This window comes from Agelaius tricolor, unplaced genomic scaffold, assembly GCF_023055355.1.
Source record: "Agelaius tricolor isolate 1412-34295 unplaced genomic scaffold, bAgeTri1.0.p SCAF_94, whole genome shotgun sequence".
NCBI classification, from domain to species: domain Eukaryota; kingdom Metazoa; phylum Chordata; class Aves; order Passeriformes; family Icteridae; genus Agelaius; species Agelaius tricolor.
The window spans coordinates 362,035-385,272 of NW_027269354.1; the positions used below are offsets into that span (position 1 = coordinate 362,035).

The 23,238-nt window shown below is 51.3% G+C and overlaps 1 protein-coding gene across 3 annotated transcripts in view; it reads left to right on the forward strand.

Moving 5' to 3' along the window:
* The window catches only part of HIVEP3 (HIVEP zinc finger 3), a 341,059-nt gene that overhangs the window by 309,787 nt on the left and 8,034 nt on the right, over nt 1-23,238 (forward strand). For all 3 annotated transcript variants that reach the window (XM_071418862.1, XM_071418861.1, XM_071418864.1), the window contains 3 exons: nt 1,738-1,913; nt 13,697-13,795; nt 21,593-22,656. In XM_071418862.1, the coding sequence (XP_071274963.1) occupies nt 1,738-1,913; nt 13,697-13,795; nt 21,593-22,656 (1,339 nt within the window). The remainder of the gene's footprint in view (nt 1-1,737; nt 1,914-13,696; nt 13,796-21,592; nt 22,657-23,238) is intronic.

Below are 23,238 nucleotides of genomic sequence, written 5' to 3' on the forward strand. Positions count from 1 at the left end.
AAGTACAGGAAATTGCAGCCTTCATTTGCTGAGCAGCAGGAGGCTGGAAGATTTGTCTCAGTCTTATAAGGGTTTTTCAACCCCCCCATCCTGCAGCCTTCCCCGTGCACTCATGCCTGGACAGAAAATCAAATCTGTAATGGGAAGGAAGGATGACCAACCTCATTCTCTTTTAGGGGAAACCTAAATCGTGATCCTGTGCCAAAGATAAAAGAGCCTGGAGTCTGCAGTGTTTACATTTAGTGGTAGCACCATTCATTTATTAGAAATAAGGATGTTTTCTTCTCATTGTGTCCATTCTGGGTGTGTCATTCAGGCTGTGCGGGGCTCACAGGGGGGTTTGTGGCACTGGTGACATCTCAGGTGGCAGCCTGGAGGGTGGGAGGTCCCAGGAGCTTTGCCTGGGATGAGTTGTGCCAGCACCTGCAGAGGCAGCCTGGGCATGTTTGAAATGGCAGGGACTGAGAGGCAGCTGGGCTGGCCTGGAACAAACCCTGTCCAGCCTGGCCTGGGATAAACTCTGTCCAGCCTGGCCTAGGCCAAACTCTGTCCAGCCTGGCCTGGGATAAACCCTGTCCAGCCTGGCCTAGGCCAAACTCTGTCCAGCCTGGCCTGGGATAAACCCTGTCCAGCCTGGCCTGGGATAAACCCTGTCCAGCCTGGCCTAGGCCAAACTCTGTCCAGCCTGGCCTGGGATAAACCCTGTCCAGCCTGGCCTGGGATAAACCCTGTCCATCTTGCTCTGGGCCAAACTCTGTCCAGCCTGGCCTGGAACAAACCCTGTCCAGCCTGGCCTGGGATAAACTCTACCCAGCTTGGCCTGGGCCAAATCCTGTCAAGCCTGGCCTGGGCCAAACTCTGTCCAGCCTGGCCTAGGCCAAACTCTGTCCAGCCTGGCCTAGGCCAAACTCTGTCCAGCCTGGCCTGGGCCAAACCCTGTCAAGCCTGGCCTAGGCCAAACTCTGCCCAGCCTGGCCTGGGCCAAACCCTGTCAAGCCTGGCCTAGGCCAAACTCTGCCCAGCCTGGCCTGGGATAAACTCTGTCCAGCCTGGCCTGGGCCAAACCCTGTCAAGCCTGGCCTGGGCCAAACCCTGTTCAGCCTGGCCTAGGCCAAACTCTGTCCAGCCTGGCCTGGGATAAACTCTGTCCAGCCTGGCCTGGGTGCTTCAGTTTGTGTTTGAGGATGGGGCACAGCAGCACAGTGGGGTGTCCCCATGACTCTGTCCACTCTGGCCTGGGCCAAAACTTGTCCAGCGTGGCCTGGGATAAACTGTCCATCCTGCCCTGGGCCAAATTCTGTCCAGCCTGGCCCAGGACAAACTCTCTCCAGCCTGGCCCAAACCCTGTCCAGCCTGGCCTGGGCCAAACCCTGTCCAGCCTGTCCTGGGTGCCTCAGTTTGTGGTTGAGGATGGGGCACAGCAGCACAGTGGGGTGTCCCTGTGTCCCAGATCAGCTTTGGGCTCTTGGTGGTCACAGAGCAGCAGATTCAGGACATGAGACCATCCTGGATGTGTCTGGAAGCACCTGGGCACGAGCTTTGGGTGCTAATTCACATTTAGCCTAATTCCCCAGAGCTACCAAACAGCAACCAAGACCTGTGGTGTCAATAACACTCTGAACTAACCCAGCAAAGTTGTGACTTCTTCTGTTGAGGTGGGAATCTTCTTTTTTTTTTTTTTTTTTTTTTTTTTTTTTTTTTTTTTTTCCCCTTTATCACGCCACCTGTTGCTCATAGGTACAAATCAAACGAAGAGTATGTGTATGTGCGAGGCCGTGGAAGAGGGAAGTATGTTTGTGAGGAGTGTGGAATTCGCTGCAAGAAACCCAGCATGCTGAAGAAACACATTCGCACGCACACAGACGTCAGGCCGTACGTCTGCAAGTACTGTAACTTTGCTTTTAAAACCAAAGGTAAGCCACAGCCAGCTGCCAGCTCCTCTGCTCAGGGTGCTGGCACTGCCAGCCTGCTGGGGGCACCCACAAAGGGAGAGGGAAGGCATTGCCAGGGGCTGGCAAAGCCCCCCAGCTGGAGGGAGGGGGATGAGGGAGTTGGAAATTGGTTGGTGTTTCCAGAAGAGCATCCCTGCCATCCTCCTTGTGCTTGTCCAAGGGGAAAGTCCTGGAATGCAGCTTCTCTGGCAGGGCTTTCTGAGCAAAACCAGCCCAGGAGCTCCAGGCTGAGTCCCTGGATCCAGGCTCTGGGGGGCCTCTCCTGCTGCTCTGCCCATTCTCATCCTCTGCAGTTGCATGTGGCTTCCACATTCTCTGCATCACATCAAAGGACCTTTTCCCCAAAGGTTTTCATCCCAGGACATCGAGCCATCAATGCCAGCAGGTGTGCTCTGCCATGGCCTCAGCGAGGGTGTCAGTGAGAGCAGGCAGGAGCCTGCAAACCACAGGCAAAATAGAACTTCATTCCATGAGAAACAGGGAATGGGACCTTCCAAATGGGCCAGAGGTGCCTTTAACTTCTTGTAGGGGTCTGGCAGCGTGGGTTGGACAAAGGTCTGGTGGCAGCAAGTCTTGGGATAAAGCAGCAACAAGTGTGGGGCTCAGGTTCTTGCTTACAGCTTGGCAGAGCTTAGGGAGCCTTTGGACAATGCTTTTGAGCACATTTAGGGGTTTTGGGGGCTGTCTGTCTTGGTTTGGAAAGACAGGAGTCTGCTAAGGAAGGCAGGAGCCTGCCCTGAAATGGAGAATGTAAATCCTCCCCACCCCTCTGAATTGCTATAAATTTTAAATCAAGGGGCTCTCAGGCAAAAATATGGGAGCAGAAAAACAGTTCTTTACTAGGGAAGAAAATTTTAAAAAGATAAAATGAACAATGCTGTGAACTAAAGCACCAGTGCCAGAGTCAGAACCCAGCTGACACCCTGTGGGTCAGGCTGGTGGCAGCAGAACCATTGGAATTGTGGCTCAGCCCTCCTGCAGTGCCAGGGCTGGTTCTGCTGGAGCAGGGATCCTGGAGAAAGGTGCAGTCTCTGCCTCTGCAGATCCAGGGCAAGAGGCAGCTGCTGTTCCTCTGGGCAATGCAGTGCAGAAGCCGTGCTGGTGTTCCAGAATCTCCAGATTCTATCCGGGTAGGAATGCTTGGCTCCTCCCTCTGGGCTCCCATCTGCCAATGGGATGCTGTAGTTCTTATCAGCCATGCAGGGACATTCCAGAGCTGTTAGCAGCAGGTGTCCCCTCCCGAGGGAGGAGTGATTGTGGTCACACAGAGAGAGAGATAAGGCAAACTGCCCACTTGACAAAGATAATCTGCCATACAGATGGCAATGGACACATCCTGCATTGCAATCTGGAACACTGTCCCATGCAGGAGCTGGACTGGGTGACCCCTGTGGGTCCCTCCCAGCTCAGGGAGTCCCAAAACACCCATTGTTGTCTGTAGCTCCATCAGTCTTAGAGGGTGGCACAGCTGGGAGGGCTCAGTGCCCAGGAGGAGCTGGTGTCACCCAGGCAGTGGCACAGCGTGGCTGTGGGCAGGGCACAGTTTGCTGTGTGCTCTGTGGCACCTGTGCTGGCCTGGGGGGACAGAGCAGGACAAGGAAGTGACTCAGGGGGGGGCAGTGCCTGGAGCTGGTGGCTTTGCTGGGAAGGCTGCGGGGATTTCTGGCTGCCAACGTGCTGGGGGTCACTGGCACTGGGGCAGAAGGGGAAGTGGCACCGGGTTTGAGGCCAGATTCTCATGCTGCACATCCCAGCGCCGGTTCTTCCTCTCCCTCCCATCCTGGAGCTGTTTCTGATTCATTTCCTTTCTCGTCCCCTCTTGCTTTGACTTCGTTCCGAGGTTTCCCTTGGGGAGCTGAGCCCGCTCAGCCTCTCCCATCACCTCACCTCACTCCCACCATGCTTCTGTAGGGCTTTTGCCCAGGGTGATGGCATCAAACCATCCTCTCCACCACCTCTCTGGCTGCTTTGCTCTTCATCTCTGCTCCCTTGAAGGCCACGATCTGTCAGCTCTGGCTGCACATGGCAAACAGACCCTTCCCTTCTTCTGCTTGGCATGGCCAAGGGAGCATGGAAATGCTTCCTTCCTTCCTTCCTTCCTTCCATGGAACAAAAATCATCCACACTCTGCTGGGATTTCAGTGGCAAAGCACCTGTTTGCCCATGGGGGCATGGAATGGGCAGAACTCCCCTGGATCGGGGGATTTATGGAGAAATGCTTGCATGGTGGTGACTTGGAATTGCATGAGAATGGTTCTTGGCTGGGAGGGTGAAGGGCAGAGCCTGGGGTGTGCTCAGAGTGCCCAGAAATGGGAGAAAAACTCTTTGGGGGGCACAAGGAGCTTTGGAAGAGCTGAGAGGGGTGAAGGGAAGAGCCCTGGAGTGTGCTCAAAGTGCCCAAAAATGACAAAGGAGATCTGGAAGAGCTGGAAGGGGTGAAGGGCACAGCCTGGGGGGTGCTCAGAGTGCCCAAAAATGGGACAAAAGCTGGCTGGGGGGGTGCTCAGAGTGCCCAAAAATGGGACAAAAGCTGGCTGGGGGGCACAAGGAGATCTGCAAGAACTGGGAGGGGTGAAGGACAGAGACTTGGGTGTGCTCAGACTGCCCAGGAATGGGAGGCAAAATGTTTGGGGGGCACAAGGAGCTCTGGAAGAGCTGGGAAGGGTGAAGGGCAGAGCCTGGGGTGTGCTCAGAGTGCCCAAAAATGGGAGAAAAGCCGTTTGGGAGATCTGGAAAAGTGGGAAAAAGCTCTGTGTGTGTTGACAAAAGCATCAGCTGGTGACAGAGAGTCATCACCAACCAGAGTTTGAGACCACTTAAAAAATCACCAGGAAGGGCAGGAAAAAAATCCATTTTTTTTTTCCTCATGCCCCTGCCAGTGATTTTTAAAAGCAATTTCAAACTCTGCTCATACCAAGTGACCCAGAGGAGCGGGGGCTTTGCAGAGCTGCTGTTCCCAGCTCATTTTCGGTGGGGTTTGTCTCATTTTGGCTCCTCCCTGGGCTGGGTGGGGTTGGCAGCCCCGGGCACACAGAATGCGGGAGCTGCAGCTCTCCCTCCTGCACAAACACGGAGCTTTTTTAGAAATCAGCTTTCCAGAGTTAATTTTAGCCTTCAGCATCAGCTCCAGGGGGAGGTCTGTGGAGCTGGCTTCGTTTTGGCTGGGGTAGATCTCTCCAGCATGATCTAATGCTCTAAACTCTCCAGTAGGCTGGAAGCAGTTAAATGGGATTTTATTGTTATTATTATTATTATTTTTAATGAGGAGCTTTATCTGGTTAAAATGTACCTCACCCCCCACCCTTCCCCCTCTAGAAAATCCATGTCTGTGTTCCAAGTACTGGGAAAACTTTTGCAACAGAAAATGCTATAAATATTTCCCCTTATTCATTAATTTGCTGCTTTTTGTGCCTTTCTGTCACTGGAAGCAAAGCTGTTCCTTTGGCTTAGAGAACTGCAGGGAAATTTTATTTTTTTATTATTTTAAAGCAAATCCATGAGATTAATTTTGGGGTTTTTTTTGGTGTCTGTGCTCGTTTTGCTGATGGGAACAACAGCCTTGGAAATTTGGTTTGCAGAGATTTGTTTGATTTGGTGTTTCTGGAGCAGATCTAAAGGTGCCTCTTTAATGAGGTGTCTCTCCCTCCCCTGCGGCGGAGCTTTGTGCCTGTGGCCTCCAAAAGGGTCTTTAAAGGAGGCTCAGCAGCTTCTGCATTGTTTTCTGGGCAGGAAGGAAATAAGAAAAAGCTGGTTTCCCTTTCAGGAAGGTTGGAAAGAGCTTTTCCCTTCCCCTCTCTCACTGCTGCTGGGATGAGGGGCAGTGCTGGCACATTAATTCCCTTTCCCAGTTATTATTATTATTATTATTACTTTCCAGTTATTTTCCCTCCTCCTTCAGACCCACATCAGCCTCTCCCAGGGTCCTGATTGCTTCCAGTGCCCTCAGAAATTCTGGATAAAATGTTTGGAACAGCTCTGAGGTCAGGAGGGATGAGGAGCTCCAGTTTAATTTAAAGGGAGCTGGAGATCCCCCATTTCACACCCTGTGCCACTCACCCTTCCCAGCCTCCAGACTGCTCAGCCAGAGCCTTCAATAAATTCATTTTCAGTTCCTTAAATCAGCCCCTGCCAGCACTGAGGGCACTGCACATGTGAATATATTGAATATATTAAATTCAATGCATTAAATGCGTTCCCCCCAGCCCTTAAAGGGCTGCACAGTTTGTTGTTATTGCAGCTCCAGCAGCCTCAGTCTCCTCTGGAAAGCACAGCAGGCAGAATTCCCTGCTGGGAGGGCAGGGCACAGGGATGGGCTGAGCATCCCTGGGTGCTGTCCCTGTGCTCCTGGGCATGTCACAAACATCCCCTGGGATGGGGACAGAGTTATCCCCAGGGATTTCCTGCCTGGACATCCCATGGGATGTGGGGCAGGAGCAGAAAATGTCCCAGTGGAGCAGCCAGGAGATGAAACACTGAGCAAAAGGGCTCTGGAACTCTCCAGAGAAAGGGAAAAAAATCCAGGAATCAGGGCTGGAAGCAAAGGATTGGTGACCTCCAGGGAAATATTCACTGGTGTTTTCTGGAGCCAGTGCAGCCATTAAAGTCTCAGCCCCACTGGGAATTCTGCTCATTTGGAAATCTGCAAATCCTGGGTACCTTTCTGGAATATCAGCTTTTGGCTGGAGAGGTTTGATCCAGGAGGTGGCTGATGGTTTATGGCCTGTGTGGATCCAGGCAGGCTGCCTGTGCAAATTCACTCCTTTAATCTATATGTCAATAAGGATAAAAGATAATAATCGATTTTCTAAAAGATTGAACTCCTCTGCCCAATGAATTCTGTAAATGAAAGCTTTATTCCTCACAAAGTCTCACCTGGGGACATCAGCTCCACACCGAGGCCTAAATCAAGGCCTGGGCATTATTTAAATCCCACATAAAACCTGGTTCAAGGATTTATTTGGCACACAGAGTATCAGTTATGGCTGGTTCTCTGTGTGAGGGCATCCCCCAGCAAAATCAAAGAATCCCAGAATGGTTTGGGCTGGAAGGAACTTAAATCCCACCCAGTGCCACCCCAGGGCCACCTCCCACTGTGCCAGGTGCTCCAGCCTGGCCTTGGGCACTGCCAGGGCTCCAGGGGCAGCCACAGCTGCTCTGGGCACCCTGGCAGAGCCCAAACCTCTCGAACCAGGCCTTGCCAGGCTCCAAACCCCTGTGGCAAATGGCACTGGGGGCACCTGGAACCATGCAGGAAATCATTCTTTCCTTGCCTTTCTCCATTTGCTGCAATGGTTTTTGGTGCTGGTTTCCATCCTGGATTGAGGAATGGGAATGCCAGAGTGGTTTGGGTGGGAAGGGATCTTCAATGCCAGCTCATTGCAGCCCAGGGCCACCTCCCACTGTGCCAGGGGCTGCCAGCCCCAATGTCCAGCCTGGCCTTGGGCACTGCCAGGGCTCCAGGGGCAGCCACAGCTGCTCTGGCAATTCCAGCCCAGCCCCTGCCCACCCTGCCAGGGAACAATTCCCAATTCCCAAGATCCCATCCAGCCCTGCCCTCTGCCACTGGCAGCCATTCCCTGCCTCCTGTCCCTCCATCCTTGGCCCCAGTCCCTCTGCAGCTCTCCTGGAGCCCCTTCAGGCCCTGCAAGGGCTCTGAGCTCTCCCTGGAGCCTTCTCCTCTCCAGCCTGGCTCCATGGCTGTCTCCTCCTCCCAGAGGAGCTGCTGCTCTCCTGCAAGTGCTTTCCAAGGAGGAATGTGACAATTGTTCATCCTGTGAAGCTCTGGCTCTTTGTGTCACAGTGCTGCCTCCTGCACTCGCTCATTTGTTGGTTTTTTAGGGTTTTTCTTTTTGGTTGTTGCTCAATTGATCAGATTTAACAGCAGAAATAGAAAGGATCATCCCCAGCACAGACAGAATCATTTTCCCAGGAATCTCAATGCTTCAGCTCCCTAAATTCTGCTTTAATTCCTTAAAAAGACGATAATGGCTCTTCCAACAAGAAAAAAAAAATCAATTTCCCTCATGAAATTTAACTGGGAAATAACTTCTAGTCCCTATTAAGCTGCTTTAGGTGCTTTTGGAAGGCCCCAGTCTCAGCTTTCTCCAAACAACACAGGCATTTAAGCTGCTCTAAGTCCCACTAAGAGCTCCCAGCATGGGCAGAGCTGAGGCAGCTGGAGCTCATAGTTCTGGGCAGGCGTAATGGGAGCTGTGCTCACACTGCCCCTGCTCCTCCTGGGGGCTCAGCATTCCCAGGAATTCCTGAGGGATTTTTTAAATATAGCCAGTTGATTGCAAAGCTGGGAGCTTTTTTTGGTAAACAATCCCCAATAAGGAGCACTTACCTGCTTAGGGTTCAGTGAAATTCCTCTGCTATTTAAATCCAGCTCCCTGCTGCTTTCTCTTGCTCCCTCAAAGATGTTTTTCCATGGTTTCCAAGGAAGCAATGCTGTGTGGTTTTTCTTTTATTTTTTTTTCCTCCCTTTTTTTTTTTTTTTAACTTGGGAGCCAGAACTCTGCAAGGCTACAAGTAGCTGTGAGTCTTCCCTGGCAGGATTAAATCCAGCTCTCACTTAGCAAAGTGGTGTTGGTTTGACTGGAAATCTGCCGAGCGTTTAATCCTGCCAGCGTTAATTAAGGGCTCTAAAAAAACACAAACTGGAAGAAGAGCCCTGATCAGATAAATATCCTTGTCCTGCAGATTGCTCCCAGGATGATCACTCAGCTTCTCAGCCCAGGGAAAGGAGCCTCCAGCTTTTAATTTCCTTAAAACGATGCAGAGGGGGCAGATGAGGATCTGTCCTGCTGAGCCTCCCTTCCCTAAAAGGATGCAGCATCCCTCTTTTCTTGGGATTTCTCCAACAAAATTTGCACCCCGAGCTCTGCAGGAGGATCTTGGCCAGCAGCTTTACCTGGGGGAGGAAGGGAGAGACAGAGCAGAGGGAAAAGGAGCTGGAGGGGAAGGAAACAAAGCTTGGGATGAGTTGGTGCTTTGGGGTTTGGGGTGAATTTGTTGGCACTGGGGGTTGGGAAAGGAAGGCAGCAGCCACACGCTGGCCTGGCCAGGGACAGAAAACTGGACAGCAGGTGACACTGGTGGCTCCTGGCACATCTTGGCAAACCCAGCAGCTGCTGAGCCCCAGCAGAGGGGCAGGAGGGCTCTGGGAGCCCTGCAGGTCCTGCAGCTGCACAGGGACACACAGCTGGCCAGCCAGGTGACCCTGGGACACTTGAGGTAGCCATGGTGGCCTTTGGGCACCTGAGGTGGCCAAGGTGGCCTTGGAACACCTGAGATGGCCAAGGTGGCCTTGGGACACCTGAGGTGGCCAAGGTGCCCTTGGGACATCTGAGGGGGCCATGGTGGCCTTGGGACATCTGAGGTGGCCATGGTGGCCTTGAGACACCTGAGGTGGCCATGGTGGCTTTTGGACACCTGAGGTGGCCACGGTGGGCTTGGGACATCTGAGGGGGCCATGGTGGCCTTGGGACATCTGAGGGGGCCATGGTGGCTTTGAGACACCTGAGGTGGCCATGGTGGGCTTGGGACATCTGAGGTGGCCATGGTGGCCTTGGGCTACCTGAGGTGGCCAAGGTGGCTTTTGGACATCTGAGGTGGCTGTGGTGGCTTTTGGACACCTGAGATGGCCAAGGTGGCCTTGGGACATCTGAGGCAGCCACGGTGGCCTTTGGACACCTGAGATGGCCAAGGTGGCTTTTGGACATCTGAGGTGGCTTTTGGACACCTGAGGTGGCCAAGGTGGCTTTTGGACATCTGAGGTGGCTTTTGGATGCCTGAGGTGGCCACGGTGGCCTCAGAGTGGCCCTGAGGACCTGAGAGCAAAGCCTGGCACTGAGCAGCTCCCTCTGCTCAGGAATTCCTGCTGCTCCCTCAGGTCTGCGTCTCCCTGCTGCTGTTCCCAGGGCTGTTGGTGGCACAGAGGATTTCTGGGCTGGTTTGGGGGCAGCAGAACGCTGGGGATGTCCCCTCCCCACTGAGCTGGGTCCCCACAAGGCCCCTGCTCACAGCAGGCACTGCTGGGGTTGTGTTTGCTGCCCTTGGAGGGGCTCCAGGCAGGGTTTGGCTGAGCAGGGGTGGGGCAGAGCTGGCTGGACAGGCAGCAGCACAGGGGGTTTGCAGCCACTGCCTCGGTCTGGGCTGCTCTTGCTGCTGCTCATTTCCAAAATGAAATTCCAGCTCCGTGAGGCCACAGCTGGGACTGTGCATGGGGATGGTTTTTTTTTCAGTTTGCATTTTCATTTTTTCATTTTTTTTTGTCACCAATCCTGGTGATTCACTGGGAGCAGAGGTGTCTGTGAGAACACACTCCTGGCTCATGGGGTGGGTTTGGGGCCATGACAAAACTCCTGCTTTGGGGTGGGGAAAGGGGCTCTGGTTTGGAGCAGGGAGCTGAGCCCATCCTCACACCTGAGTGTCCTGACCAGGGGGCTCAGGGCAGTTAAACACAAGGCTTAAATAGAATAAATCTCTCTTATTTGGAGCTGTTTTGCTGCATTCAAATTATTAAATATGCCCTGAATCCACGTCCAGGTTGGGTGCCAGACACACAGGGATATAGAGTCAGCCTTTGTCTCTCGTGGTGTTTCCTGCTGGAGCTGCTCCATTTTGTATAAAATGGGCTGAAATAAATAATTCATGGGCTCAGGAGAAATCAAGGTGGCAGCTGGGTGGTTGTGGCACCACGGGTAATGCTGTGCTCCAGTGAATAGTGGCTTTTTTATCCCTGACATCCAGAGCAGCAGGAGGAGAGGCTCAGAGGGGCCCCCTGTGCTCCCCCAGCCTGGGACTTTGCACTGCAGCACCTCAGTCCTCCCTGGAGGTTGCAATAAAGTAGGAGAATTCTGGTTTTCCTCTGTTTTTTTAAATTGTTTGATGAGAAAACCAAGCCTGGTGCTCCTCAATGCCCTCAGGTGTCAGTGCCAGCAAGGCTGAGGGCACAGCAGGGGATGGGAAATTCAAGCACTCCTTCAGCAGGGCCCAGCTTCCTCCTCACCATCCCATAAATCCCTGGAAGTGTCCAGAGCCAGGATGGAGCTTGGAGCAGCCTGAGACACTGGGAGGTGTCCCTGCCCATGGGACTGGATGGGCTTTAGGTCCCTCCCAATCCCAGTTGGGGTTTTAGGAAGAGCTGTAGAGAGGAAAAGGGAAAATGGGACATTTTTGCTTTAATTCTCCTACCCTTCATTCTCCTGCCTGCTCCATCCCCTCCAGCCAATGCTCCCCTTTGTTCAGCATTTCCCTGGCCTGTAACTGGGGTTAATTAGTCTCTAATTAGCCTGCCTGTAATTTGGGAGGCAGAATTAGAGAGGTGCCCTCTGAGCTATCCCAGAGCAGCCCCAGTGACCCCACATCCCATCCTGGCCCTGGGGAAGCCTCATTGGGAATTTCTGAGTTCCAGAGGGTGTCCAAGGCTCCTCCTGCTCAAGGAGCTGAGCTGGCCCAGCCCTTTGGTGCTTTCCAGAGCACCTGAGCCCTTCTTTTGGGGAAAATGGCAATGTAGGGTTTTCCCTCTTGCTGGCTGCTCAAACCCTCATTTTATTGTAAATTTATAAAATCATTAAAGCTTGAAAACCCCAACATCCCCAGGTGCCACATCCATGTGTTTTTAGAATGTTTTCAGAGCACCTGAGCCATTTTTTTTTTGTGGGGGGGGAAGTGGGAATGTAGAGTTTTCCCTCTTGTTGGCTGCTCAAACCCTCATTTTATTGTAAATTCATAAAATCATTAAAGCTGGAAAAGCCCCATGTCCCCAAGTGCCACATCCACTTGGTTTTGGAACATTTCCAGAGCACCTGAGCTGATCTTTTGGGGAAAACGGGAATGCAGGGATTTCCCCTTTGCCTGGCAGCTCAAATCCTCATTTTATCATAGAACTATAAAATCATTAAAGCTGCAAAAGCCCCACATCCCCAAGTGCCACATCCAGTTGGTTTTGGAACATTTCCAGGGTGGATCCACTCTGCCATGTGGTGTCCCCTCCAGGCAGGTGGGGCTGTTGGGATGAGGTTGGAAGATGAGGATGAGGATGAGGATGATGCCACATTGGGATGTGTTTCCCATCCCTGCTTTCCTCCCATTTTTAGTTTGCTGCACCCTCATAAAACCATTAAAGCTGGAAAAGCCCTCCAGGATCATCCAGCCCAACCCTTCCCAGCACTGCCAAGGCCACCACCACTGCCCCACGTCCCCAGGTGCCACATCCACGTGTTTTTGGAATGTTTCCAGAGCAGCTGAGCCATTCTTTTGGGGAAAAATGGGAATGCAGGGTTTTCTCCTCTTGTTAGCAGCTCCAACCCTCAGTTTATTGTAAATTCATAAAATCATTAAAGCTGGAAAAGCCCTCCAGGATCATCCAGCCCAACCCTTCCCCAGCACTGCCAAGGCCACCACCACTGCCCCACATCCCCAAGTGCCACATCCACTTGGTTTTGGAACATTTCCAGGGTAGAACTGCTCTGCCCTGTGGTGCTGAGGATGTTCTCCCCTCCAGGCAGGTGGGGCTGTTGGGATGAAGCTGGAGGATGAGGATGATGATGATGTTGATGACACACTGGGATGTGTTTCCCATCCCTGCTTTCCTCCCATTTTTTCTTTGCTGCACCCTCATAAAACCATTCAAGCTGGAAAAGTCCCACATCCCCAAGTGGTTTTGGAACATTTCCAGGGCAGAACTGCTCTGCCTTGTGGTGTCCTCTCCAGGCAGGTGGGGCTGTTGGGATGAGGTTGGAGGATGAGGATGAGGATGAGGATGATGACACACTGGGATGTGTTTCCCATCCCTGCTTTCCTCCCATTTTTAGTTTGCTGCACCCTCATAAAACCATTCAAGCTGGAAAAGCCCTCCAGGATCATCCAGCCCAACCCTTCCCCAGCACTGCCAAGGCCACCACCACTGCCCCACGTCCCCAGGTGCCACATCCACTTGGTTTTGGAACATTTCCAGGGTAGAACCACTCTGCCCTGTGGTGCTGAGGATGTTCTCCCCTCCAGGCAGGTGGGGCTGTTGGGATGAGGCTGGAGGATGATGATGATGATGATGATGATGATGTTGATGACACACTGGGATGTGTTTCCCATCCCTGCTTTCCTCCCATTTTTTCTTTGCTGCACCTTCATAAAACCATTCAAGCTGGAAAAGTCCCACATCCCCAAGTGGTTTTGGAACATTTCCAGGGCAGAACTGCTCTGCCTTGTGGTGTCCTCTCCAGACAGGTGGGGCTGTTGGGATGAGGTTGGAGGATGATGATGATGATGATGATGATGATGATGATGATGATGATGCCACACTGGGATGTGTTTCCCATCCCTGCTTTCCTCCCATTTTTAATTTGCTGCAGCCTCACAGCTGAAAGCAGCCCAGGCCATCTCTTCCCCCAGCCCCAGAATGTGCCCCAGCAGTTTTTCCAGGCTGCACAAGCCCTGGAAGGTTCCACACCCTGCCTGCACCTCATCCTGCACCCTGGGGCAGCAGCAAAAGGAGGGAAGGGGGACCTGGCCTCGTGTCACCAGGGGTTTGCAGTGGGCAAGGCTTGGGGACAGTCAGGGACCTTTGGCTGGGTCAGGGAGGGTTTTGACTTGTGACTGCTGGGCGTGCAAAGGGGAAAAAAAAAAGGGAAAAAAAAGAAAAAATCCGAAGAAAAAGAGAAAATAAATTTAAAATGGGGAAAAAGAAGGGGGAAAAAGGAGCCATATTTGAGTAAAATGGATTTTCTGCTTCTTTTCAGGGAATCTGACTAAACACATGAAGTCAAAGGCCCACAGCAAAAAATGTCAGGAGCTGGGCGTGTTGGTATCTTCACTGGTGGATCTGGAAGCCGAGGAAGGTAAAACCAACCCAGCCTTTGCTGTGCAGAGCTGCTGGGGTATGAGGGAGGGGCAGGAGCCAGGGCAGGAGCCAGGGCAGGGCCCACCCTGCCACACATGGGGAGCACTTTGTGCCCCCCAGGCTCCTGCTGAGAGCTGTGACCAGGGCAGGGTCACTGGGAGCCTGGGAGCCCTGGGTGCCCTGGCTGGGGTTGGCGACACAGTAGGACATTTGATTTTTGATGGTTTGATGATTTTATTTTGAGGCTCTGGTTCTGTGCCTGCCTGCAGGCTGTGCTGCTGCAGGGATGGGCTCACACAGGCAGTGTCACAGACAGACTGTCACACACGGGCAGTGTCACACGGGCAGTGTCACAGGGGCAGTGTCACAGAGAGTGTCACACATGGGCAGTGTCACACACAGGCAGTGTCACACAGGCAGTGTCACAGGGGCAGTGTCACACACAGGGCAGTGTCACACACACAGGCAGTGTCACACATGGCATTATCACACAGTGGCAGTGTCACAGGGGCAGAGTCACACACGGACAGTGTCACACACAACAGTGTCACACAGCAGCAGTGTCACACAGGGCAGTGTCACAGGGGCAGTGTCACTCCTGGGCAGTGTCACACACATGGGCAGTGTCACACATGGGCAGTGTCACACAGCAGCAGTGACATAGAGGGGCAGTGTCACACATGGCAGTGTCACACACAGATAGTGTCACACACATGGGCAGTGTCACACATGGCCAGTGTCACACACAGAGCAGTGTCACACACAGCAGCAGTGTCACACAGGGGCAGTGTCACACAGGGGCAGTGTCACACAGGACAGTGTCACACACAGGCAGTGTCACACACAGCAGTGTCACACAGCAGCAGTGTCACACACGGGCAGTGTCACACATGGGCAATGTCACACATGGGCAGTGTCACACACATGGACAGTGTCACACAGGGGCAGTGTCACACACAGAGCAGTGTCACACACAGGGGCAGTGTCACACATAGGCAGTGTCACAGGGGCAGTGTCACACACAGGCAGTGTCACACAGCAGCAGTGTCACACAGCAGCAGTGTCACACACAGAGCAGTGTCACACACAGAGCAGTGTCACAAAGGGCAGTGTCACACATGGTAATGTCACACAGGGGCAGTGTCACACACAGGCAGTGTCACACACAGTGTCACACATGGGCAGTGTCACACAGGCAGTGTCACACACAGAGCAGTGTCACACAGCAGCAGTGACACAGGGGCCATGTCACACATGGGCAGTGTCACACACAGGCAGTGTCACACAGCAGCATTGTCACACAGCAGCATTGTCACACAGCAGCAGTGTCACAGGGGCCGTGTCACTCATGGGCAGTGTCACAGAGCAGCAGTGACACATGAGCATTGTCACACAGCAGCAGTGTCACACAGCAGCAGTGTCACACAGAGCAGTGTCACACACAGTGTCACACAGGGGCAGTGTCACACACAGGCAGTGTCATACAGCAGCAGTGTCACAGGGGCTGTGTCACTCATGGGCAGTGTCACACAGCAGCAGTGACACATGAGCATTGTCACACAGCAGCAGTGTCACACAGCAGCAGTGTCACATTGTCAGTGTGACATCGGTGAATCCATTGTCCCCCCTGCCCGAGGCTGCAGGGCTGTTGTCCCCCCAGCCCTGGGAGGTGTCTCTGAGGCAAAGCTGCCCTGGGCTCTCTGGACCCTGTGGCAGCACTCGGGGCCAGTTTGGAATTACAGGAAGTCCCCAAAGTGTCACACAGGGGAGTCTCCCATTTCCCATTCCCATTTCCCATTCCCAATTCCCATTTCCCATTCCCAATTCCCATTCCCATTTCCAATTTCCCCTTTCCCATTCCCTATTTCTCATTTCCCCTTTCCCATTTCCCATTCCCACCATTCCCACTCCCATTCCATCGCTGCAGAGCCCTGTGGGTTTGTTCAGGGGGTGCACAGAGGTTCCCTTGGCAGGGATGGGGTCAGGAGAGGTTTCCTTTCCTTCCTCCCAGTTTCTCTCCCACCTGGTAAAACCAGGGAATATTCTGCTGGCCATGGGAATATTCTGCTCCATGAGCAGAGGCCCATTGCTCACAAATGTCAGTGTTAAACACAGCAGCCAAGGAGATAGGCAGAAAATGGGATTTTGGCCTCTGATGGTTGGGGCTGCTTGGATGGATGAGAAAATAAGCCAGGAATGGCAGAAAGGTGCATGAGAAATTCGAGATCCCAGCTGTGATCACAGCCCCTGCTCTCAGGGTGAGGGGCTGCAAGGAGCCCTCCCCTGTGTCCTCTCTCTTCCTCACAAAGAGACTCAGAACAAGAACAAAATGAGCTGTTTTAATTAAATAATAATAATAAAATAGGCTCTAATTTCCACGTGACACAAAGCAGCACAGGAAGGTTGCTGTGCTTTCCTCTGGGGGCAGGCAGGGAGGGAGCAGCAATTCCTAAAACTCCCTGGATTATTTTAAACTGGAGTTGTATTTCACTTGATTGTTTGTATTTCTATTTAAGGGGCAGCAGAAAGCAATGGGTGTTACTATAAAAGGAGATTGGAGTATAAATCCTCACTCCTGCCTGGGCTGGGCTCGGTGGGCTGGTACCAGCTGGGGAGAATAAATAACACACATGGAATGAGTGAGAGGCAGCCTCAGACAAAGCTGTCAGCAGGACACATTCCCACTAATTCCCTCTCTCCTTCCTCCATCCCTCCCTCCCTCCCTGCCCTGTGTCACACATTTCACAGAGAAAAGCAAAATGCAACTTCCCCAAAAATTTCTGGGATTCGCATTCTCTGAACCTCAGAGAAAGGAAAAATTATCTCCATTTTTATTGAGATAATTCTTATCTCAATAAGAGATATTTTTTACCTTTGTTCTCAATTCTCAATACTTTTATTCTCAATTCTTATCTCATTTGCTGCAGCCTGTGTTTGTTCACAAGTAAAATACATTGTAAAAAATTGTTTGCCTAAAAAAAATCAATAATTAAATTCTAATATGTGTTTTAATTCCCTAACCAATTAAATCCAAGTATGTATGTATCAAAACTATAAACTAACAGTCACAAATTACTGTAGAGTTGTGCAATTAAATACTTAACAAATTCATATAATATGATAACATATAATAAGATATAATATAATAAGATATAATATCATATAATAAGATATAATAAGATATAATAAGATATAATATAATATGATATGATATATAATATAATATAATATAATATAATATAATATTTAACCTTCTAATAAAATAAAATCCTCCTTATCATTTCTCCCAAACATCAAACAAAAATATCTGTTATAGCCCTGCCCTTTCTCTGCCCGTGAGCTCAGCAGGATGAATTTGGGAAGCCTGGCTCAGGTCTGAGCTCTGTCCCTGCCTGCAGGGATCGTGTCAGGATGCCAAAGCAATTCCCTGGGGCTGTCCCAGGACTCTCTGGGATGTTCCCCTTGCTGGAATTTGTGGTGGCAAATGCAATCAGCTCCTCCCTTTGGGGCTGGCTTCACTTTCCCTTCACTCCTGACCCCTGACTGGGGCAAGTTTGGCATTTCCAGTGACAGGGATTCCTCTGTCCCAGCTGGGGCAAGGAAAGGAGAGCACCATGGCCAGGCACAGCTCCTGCCTGTCCCCAGCCCCAAAGGCAGAGTCAGGGCTGGCTCCCAGCTCTGCCAGTGAAACGCATTCCTGTTCCAAGCAGGAAATCTGCTCAGCTCAGCCTGCAGCTGGGAGTTTGGAATAATATTTGTTCTGAGCTCAGTTCCCCTGGGGCTTTGCAAACAGCCCAGGCCCAGCAGCTCCGTCACCATGGAGGATTTCACAATCCAGAATCCCTCTCCAGGGAGAGTGTGGCATTCACATCTTCTGAACAAATCCCTTCAGCCAGGATTTGTCTCTTGGGAAGCTGAGAAGCCTCAGGGAAAAGGAAAACAATTCTTCTCTCATTTGCTTCTCCTGTGCTGTGCTCCTGTGGAATGTGTTTGGAGATTGTTTAGCCACAGGTGATTGTTCCATTGCATTCTGCTGGGAGTTGTTTTTACTCTTTGGCCAATCAGGGCCAAGCTGTGTCAGGGCTCTGGAAAGACTCACGAGTTTTCATTATTATCTTTTTAGCTTTCTGTCTGTATCCTTTCTGTATTCGTTAGTACAGTTTAGTATAGTATTCTTTAATATAATATAGTATCATAAAATAAAAAATCAGCCTTCTGAGAACATGGAGTCAGATTCATCATTCCTGCCTTCATCAGGGCACACAAATTTCACACACATTTGTCACAAAAAGGTGTCACAGACAGGGATCACATAGAGGTGTCACACAGGTGTCACCCGCAGGTGTCACCCACAGGTGTCACACAGGTGTCACTTGTGGTATTTTAAGGGTCCCCCATAGCAGGAAGGAATGATGAATCTGATTCCATGTTCACAAAAGGCTAATTTATTATTTTATGATACTATATTATATTAAAGAATGCTATACTAAACTATGCTAAAGAATACAGAAAGGACACTTGCAGAAGGTTAAAAAGATAACAATGAAAACTCGTGACTCTTTCCAGAGTCCTGACACAGCTTGGCCCTGATTGGCCAAAGAGTGAAAACAACTCCCAGCAGAATCCAATGGAACAATCACCTGTGGGTAACCAATCTCCAAACACATTCCACATGAGCACAGCACAGGAGAAGCAAATGAGAGAAGAATTGTTTTCCTTTTCTCTGAGGCTTCTCAGCTTCCCAGGAGAAAAACCCTGGGCAAATGGATTTTTCCAGAAAATGTGACTGTGACAGTCACACACAGGTGTCAGGTATCACATAGTGGTCACACACAGGTGTCACACACAGGGGTCATACACAGGGGTCACACACAGGGGTCACACAGATGTCACTCAGGTGTCACACACAGGTATTACACAGGTGTCACACACAGGTGTCAGGTATCACATAGGGGTCACCCACAGGTGTCACACAGATATCACACACATGTCACTCAGGTGTCACACACAGGGATCACCCACAGGTGTCACACAGATGTCACTCAGGTATCACACACAGGTATTACACAGGTGTCACACACAGGTGTCAGGTATCACATAGGGGTCACACACAGGTGTCACCCACAGGTCACTCAGGTGTCACACACAGGTATTACACAGGTGTCACACACAGGTGACAGGTATTACATAGGGGTCACACACAGGTGTCACCCACAGGTGTCACACAGATGTCACTCAGGTCTCACACACAGGTATTACACAGGTGTCACGTATCACATTAGGGTCACACACTTGTCACACACATGTCACTCAGGTGTCACACACAGGTGTCACACAGATGTCACTCAGGTGTCACACACAGGTGTCACCCACAGGTGTCCCAGCATCTCCGTGCTCTGCTGGCAGTCCCCGACCCGAGGTGTCCCAGCAGCTCTGGCCCCTGGCTGGGCCCGGGTGGCATTCCCAGGGCAGGCCCCCGGCAGTGCCGTTCTGCTGGGCTGCAGTGACATCCAGTGGCTGTCCCCAGCGGCCCTGTCCGGGCTGTCACTGCTGTCACTGCTGCCAGCAGCTCTGCACTCCTGCCACAGGAGGAGCAGATTTTCCTCTGAGCATTGACAGCTCGGTACCTGTCACAGTCACATTTTCTGGAAAAATCCCTTCGCCCAGGATTTTTCTCCTGGGAAGCTGAGAAGCCTCAGAGAAAAAGGAAAACAATAATTATCTGATTTGATTCTCCTGTGTTTGCTCATGTGGAATGTGTTTGGAGATTGTTTACCCACAGGTGGTTGTTTTTATTAGTTTTTACTGTGAGTTGTTTTCACTCTTTGGCCAATCAGTGCCAAGCTGTGTCAAGATTCTGGAGAGAGTCACGAGTTTTCATTATTATCTTTTTTAGCCTTCTCTAAATATCCTTTCTGTATTCTTTAGTACAGTTTAGTACAGCATTCTTTAATATAATATAGTATCATAAAATAATGAATTAGCCTTCTGAGAACATGGAGTCAGATTCACCATTCCTCCCTTCCTCGGGACACCCCACAAATCCAATAGGGGAGCTGCAGGGATGGCTGTGCCCCAGGGATGTTTGGAACTGGGGTCAGCTGCTCCTTTCTGTTCCCAGCTCCAGGCAGACTCTTGGCTGGATAACAGCCATGGGAAAATCCACAGGATTGGGAATGCCAAGTGTTTCCTGCAGGCCCTGGCGTTCCAAATAAACCAAATTAGGGTTTTAGTCCATCATGGGGACTTGGTGCTGTGTATTCTTTAATATAATATAGTATCATAAAATAATGAATTAGCCTTCTGAAAACATGGAGTCAGATTCATCATTCCTCCTGCCACAGGGCACGCTGAAAATCCAATAGGTACCCAGCTCAGAAAGCTCCTGCTGGCCCTTCAGGCAGCATGGAGATGTTTTAACCTGCAGAAATATTTCAAATCCTGTAGAATTTGCTTTTTTATCCTCCTCACTGCCTGCAAGCTCTGATTTACAGAGCCCCAAACCCTCTGCCCTCAAAGCACAGCTGGAATTTATCCTACCCAGGGAAATCCACTGAGGTTCCTTCCACCCTGTTGGATTTTTAGCAAAAGTTCTGCCTTGCTGGTGTTTATCTGTCATGAAATCTGGGCAGGAAAAGGCCCAACACATGAAGCTGGTGGCAGCTGTGGATATTCTGGAGTCACCATTTTAACAAATAATCATCAAACCCCACTGGAGGGTGAAGGTGATGCCATTCTCACCTATTAAAGGATGGGGTTTTTTTGCATTTTAGAGCAAATAAAGAGTGTGGCAGGTGCCCAGCAGGGACTGAGGGCTGTGTATGCTGCCAGAGCTGCAACTGGAACTGGGGTGGAGTGGGATTGACTGGGATCTGCTGGGATCAGCAGCAGTAGAGATGGCAGGGCTGCAGCTCAAAGCAGGAGATGATCAGACCCAGGAGCAGCCAGATCCTCTCTGCCCTTAGAGCTTGTGAGCAGATTTAGCACAGAAATAGACCCTGAACATGTGTTTGGTGAGCAGATTTTACACAAAAATAGCCCCTTACATGCATTCTGTGAGCAGGTCTAACACAAAAATAGCCCCTCACATGTGTTCTGTGAGGAAATTTAACACAAAAATAGACCCTGAACATGTGTTTGGTGTGCAGATTTAGCACAGAAATACCCCCTCACATGTGTTCTGTGAGCAGGTCTAACACAAAAATAGCCCCTCACATGTGTTTTATGAGGAGATTTGACACAAAAATTGCCCCTTACATGTGTTTGATGAGCAGATTTAACACAGAAATAGACTCTTACATGTATTCTATGAGCAGATTTAACACAAAAATAGCCCCTCACATGTGTTCTATGAGGAGATTTGACACAAAAATAGCCCATTACATGTGTTTGGTGTGCAGATTTAACACAAAAATTGCCCCTTATATGTGTTTGGTGTGCAGATTTAACACAAAACCAGGCCATTACATGTGTTTGGTGAGCAGATATAGCACAGAAATAGCCCTTTACATGTGTTTAGTGAGCAGATTTAACTCAAAAATAGCCCATTATATGTGTTTGGTGTACAGATTTAACACAAAAATAGCCCTTTACATGTGTTTGGTGAGCAGATATAGCACAGAAATAGCCCTTTACATGTGTTTAGTGAGCAGATTTAACTCAAAAATAGCCCCTCACATGTGTTTGGTGAGCAGATTTAACACAAAACCAGGCCATTACATGTGTTTGGTGAGCAGATATAGCACAGAAATCGCCCCTGAAGGTTTTCTACTCTCTGTTCTGTGTTTGCCTCCAGGAACCAGTGAAGACCTTTTCCAGGACTCTGAGGGGCGGGAGGGATCTGAGCCCATCGAGGAGCACCAGTTTTCAGACCTCGAGGAATCTGACGACGACGACGACAACGAGGACGAGGAAGATGAGGAGGAAGAGGAGAGCCAAGACGAGCCAGCGCCGAAGCTGCCGGAAGGCAAAGCCGGCACCCTCCTGCTGCCCTCCTCAGGGGGCTCCCCGTCCTCTCCAGAGGAAGGCACCCAAACATCCCCAGCTCAAGAAGCTGCCTCCAGCACCCCGAAAGCAGGGGAAGGCCAGCAGGCCTCCTCCTCCTCAGGGCTGGAGAGCAAGTGGTCAGCAGACAGCAGTGACATTGCTGTGTGCCACAGCTTCCTGAGCCTCCACAGACCAGCTCTGACCTCCACCGAGCGCTTGGCTCCTGCTGAGAGAGAATCTGTCACCAGGCCACAGATGTCCTTGGCCATGGACCTGTCGACCTCCAAAGACACCTCCCCGAGGAAAAGGTGGTCCCCGAGCCAGGAGTGTGGCAGAGGGGGTGGCAGCAGCAGCAGCAGCAGAGCAGTGCTGGCGAGGAAGCACGCACTGACCAAAAACGAAACGTCCCCCAAACGCTTCTCCCCCACGGCAGAGCTGTCCTCCCTGAGGTGCCTGTCCCCAGGGAGGGGGCTGTCCCCCTGCCAGCGCCTCTCTCCCAGGAGGGAGGCCTCTCCCCTGAGATGCGTGTCCCCAAGGCTCGAGCTGTCGCCCAGCAGGCACCTGTCCCCCCGGAGGGAGCTGTCCCCGAGGACAGCCCTTCCCCCTGATGGAGAAGCGGCCCCTGCCAGGCACTCGTCGCCCAGCAGAGAGATGGCATCCCTGAGGTACTTCTCCTTGAAGAAAGTCTTGTCTCCAGGCTGCTTGGAGCTGGCCAGGTATCCACCCCCTGGCAAAGAGGACTTGCCTGGCACGAGCAAATCAGCAGAGGACAAAGTTCCAAGCTCATATCAAGCCCAGCCCGGGATATTCTCTTCGATGCCTCTACCTCACAGGTTCTTTGGCAAAAACTTACAGCTCTACGAGTCCAAGCTGGTAAGTCCAGTGCCCTGCTGCCCTCTGGTCCCCACAGGGTGGTCTCTGACACGGTTTTTGGTGAAGGCTGTGATGCAGAAGTGACCCTGAGAACTGTCACTGTCACAAGTGACCCTGAGAACAGGGACAGGGGATTTTGCACCCATTTGGGTGCAAAAAAAACAGTGGGTTTTGCACCCATTTGGGTCCTGCCCTTCTCAGTTGGAGAGAAATAAAGTTATCCCTTCTCCAAGGGGTTATTCCTACTCCTGAGCCAGCCAGTCCTGCTGGGACAATCAGCAAGGACAAACTCTTAATGATTAATTGTCTCTAAGAGCCTTTTTGCTCCTGGGAATTTCATTCCCATCCCTGAGGTTTCCCTGGCTGGGTTGGAGCTGTGACCATTTCCCAGTGGTCAGTGACCTGAGCCAGCCCTGGCTGAGCCCTGTGTCCACCCACAGCCAGCTCTGCTGGATGAGCTGCTGAGAAATGATTGTTTGGACAGCTCTCATTTCATCTCTCTTCAGCACACAGAGGGGTTTCCCACTGGGTCCAGAACATGATTTAATCTCTCTGCTGGACAAATCCAATCCTGTGGGTAAA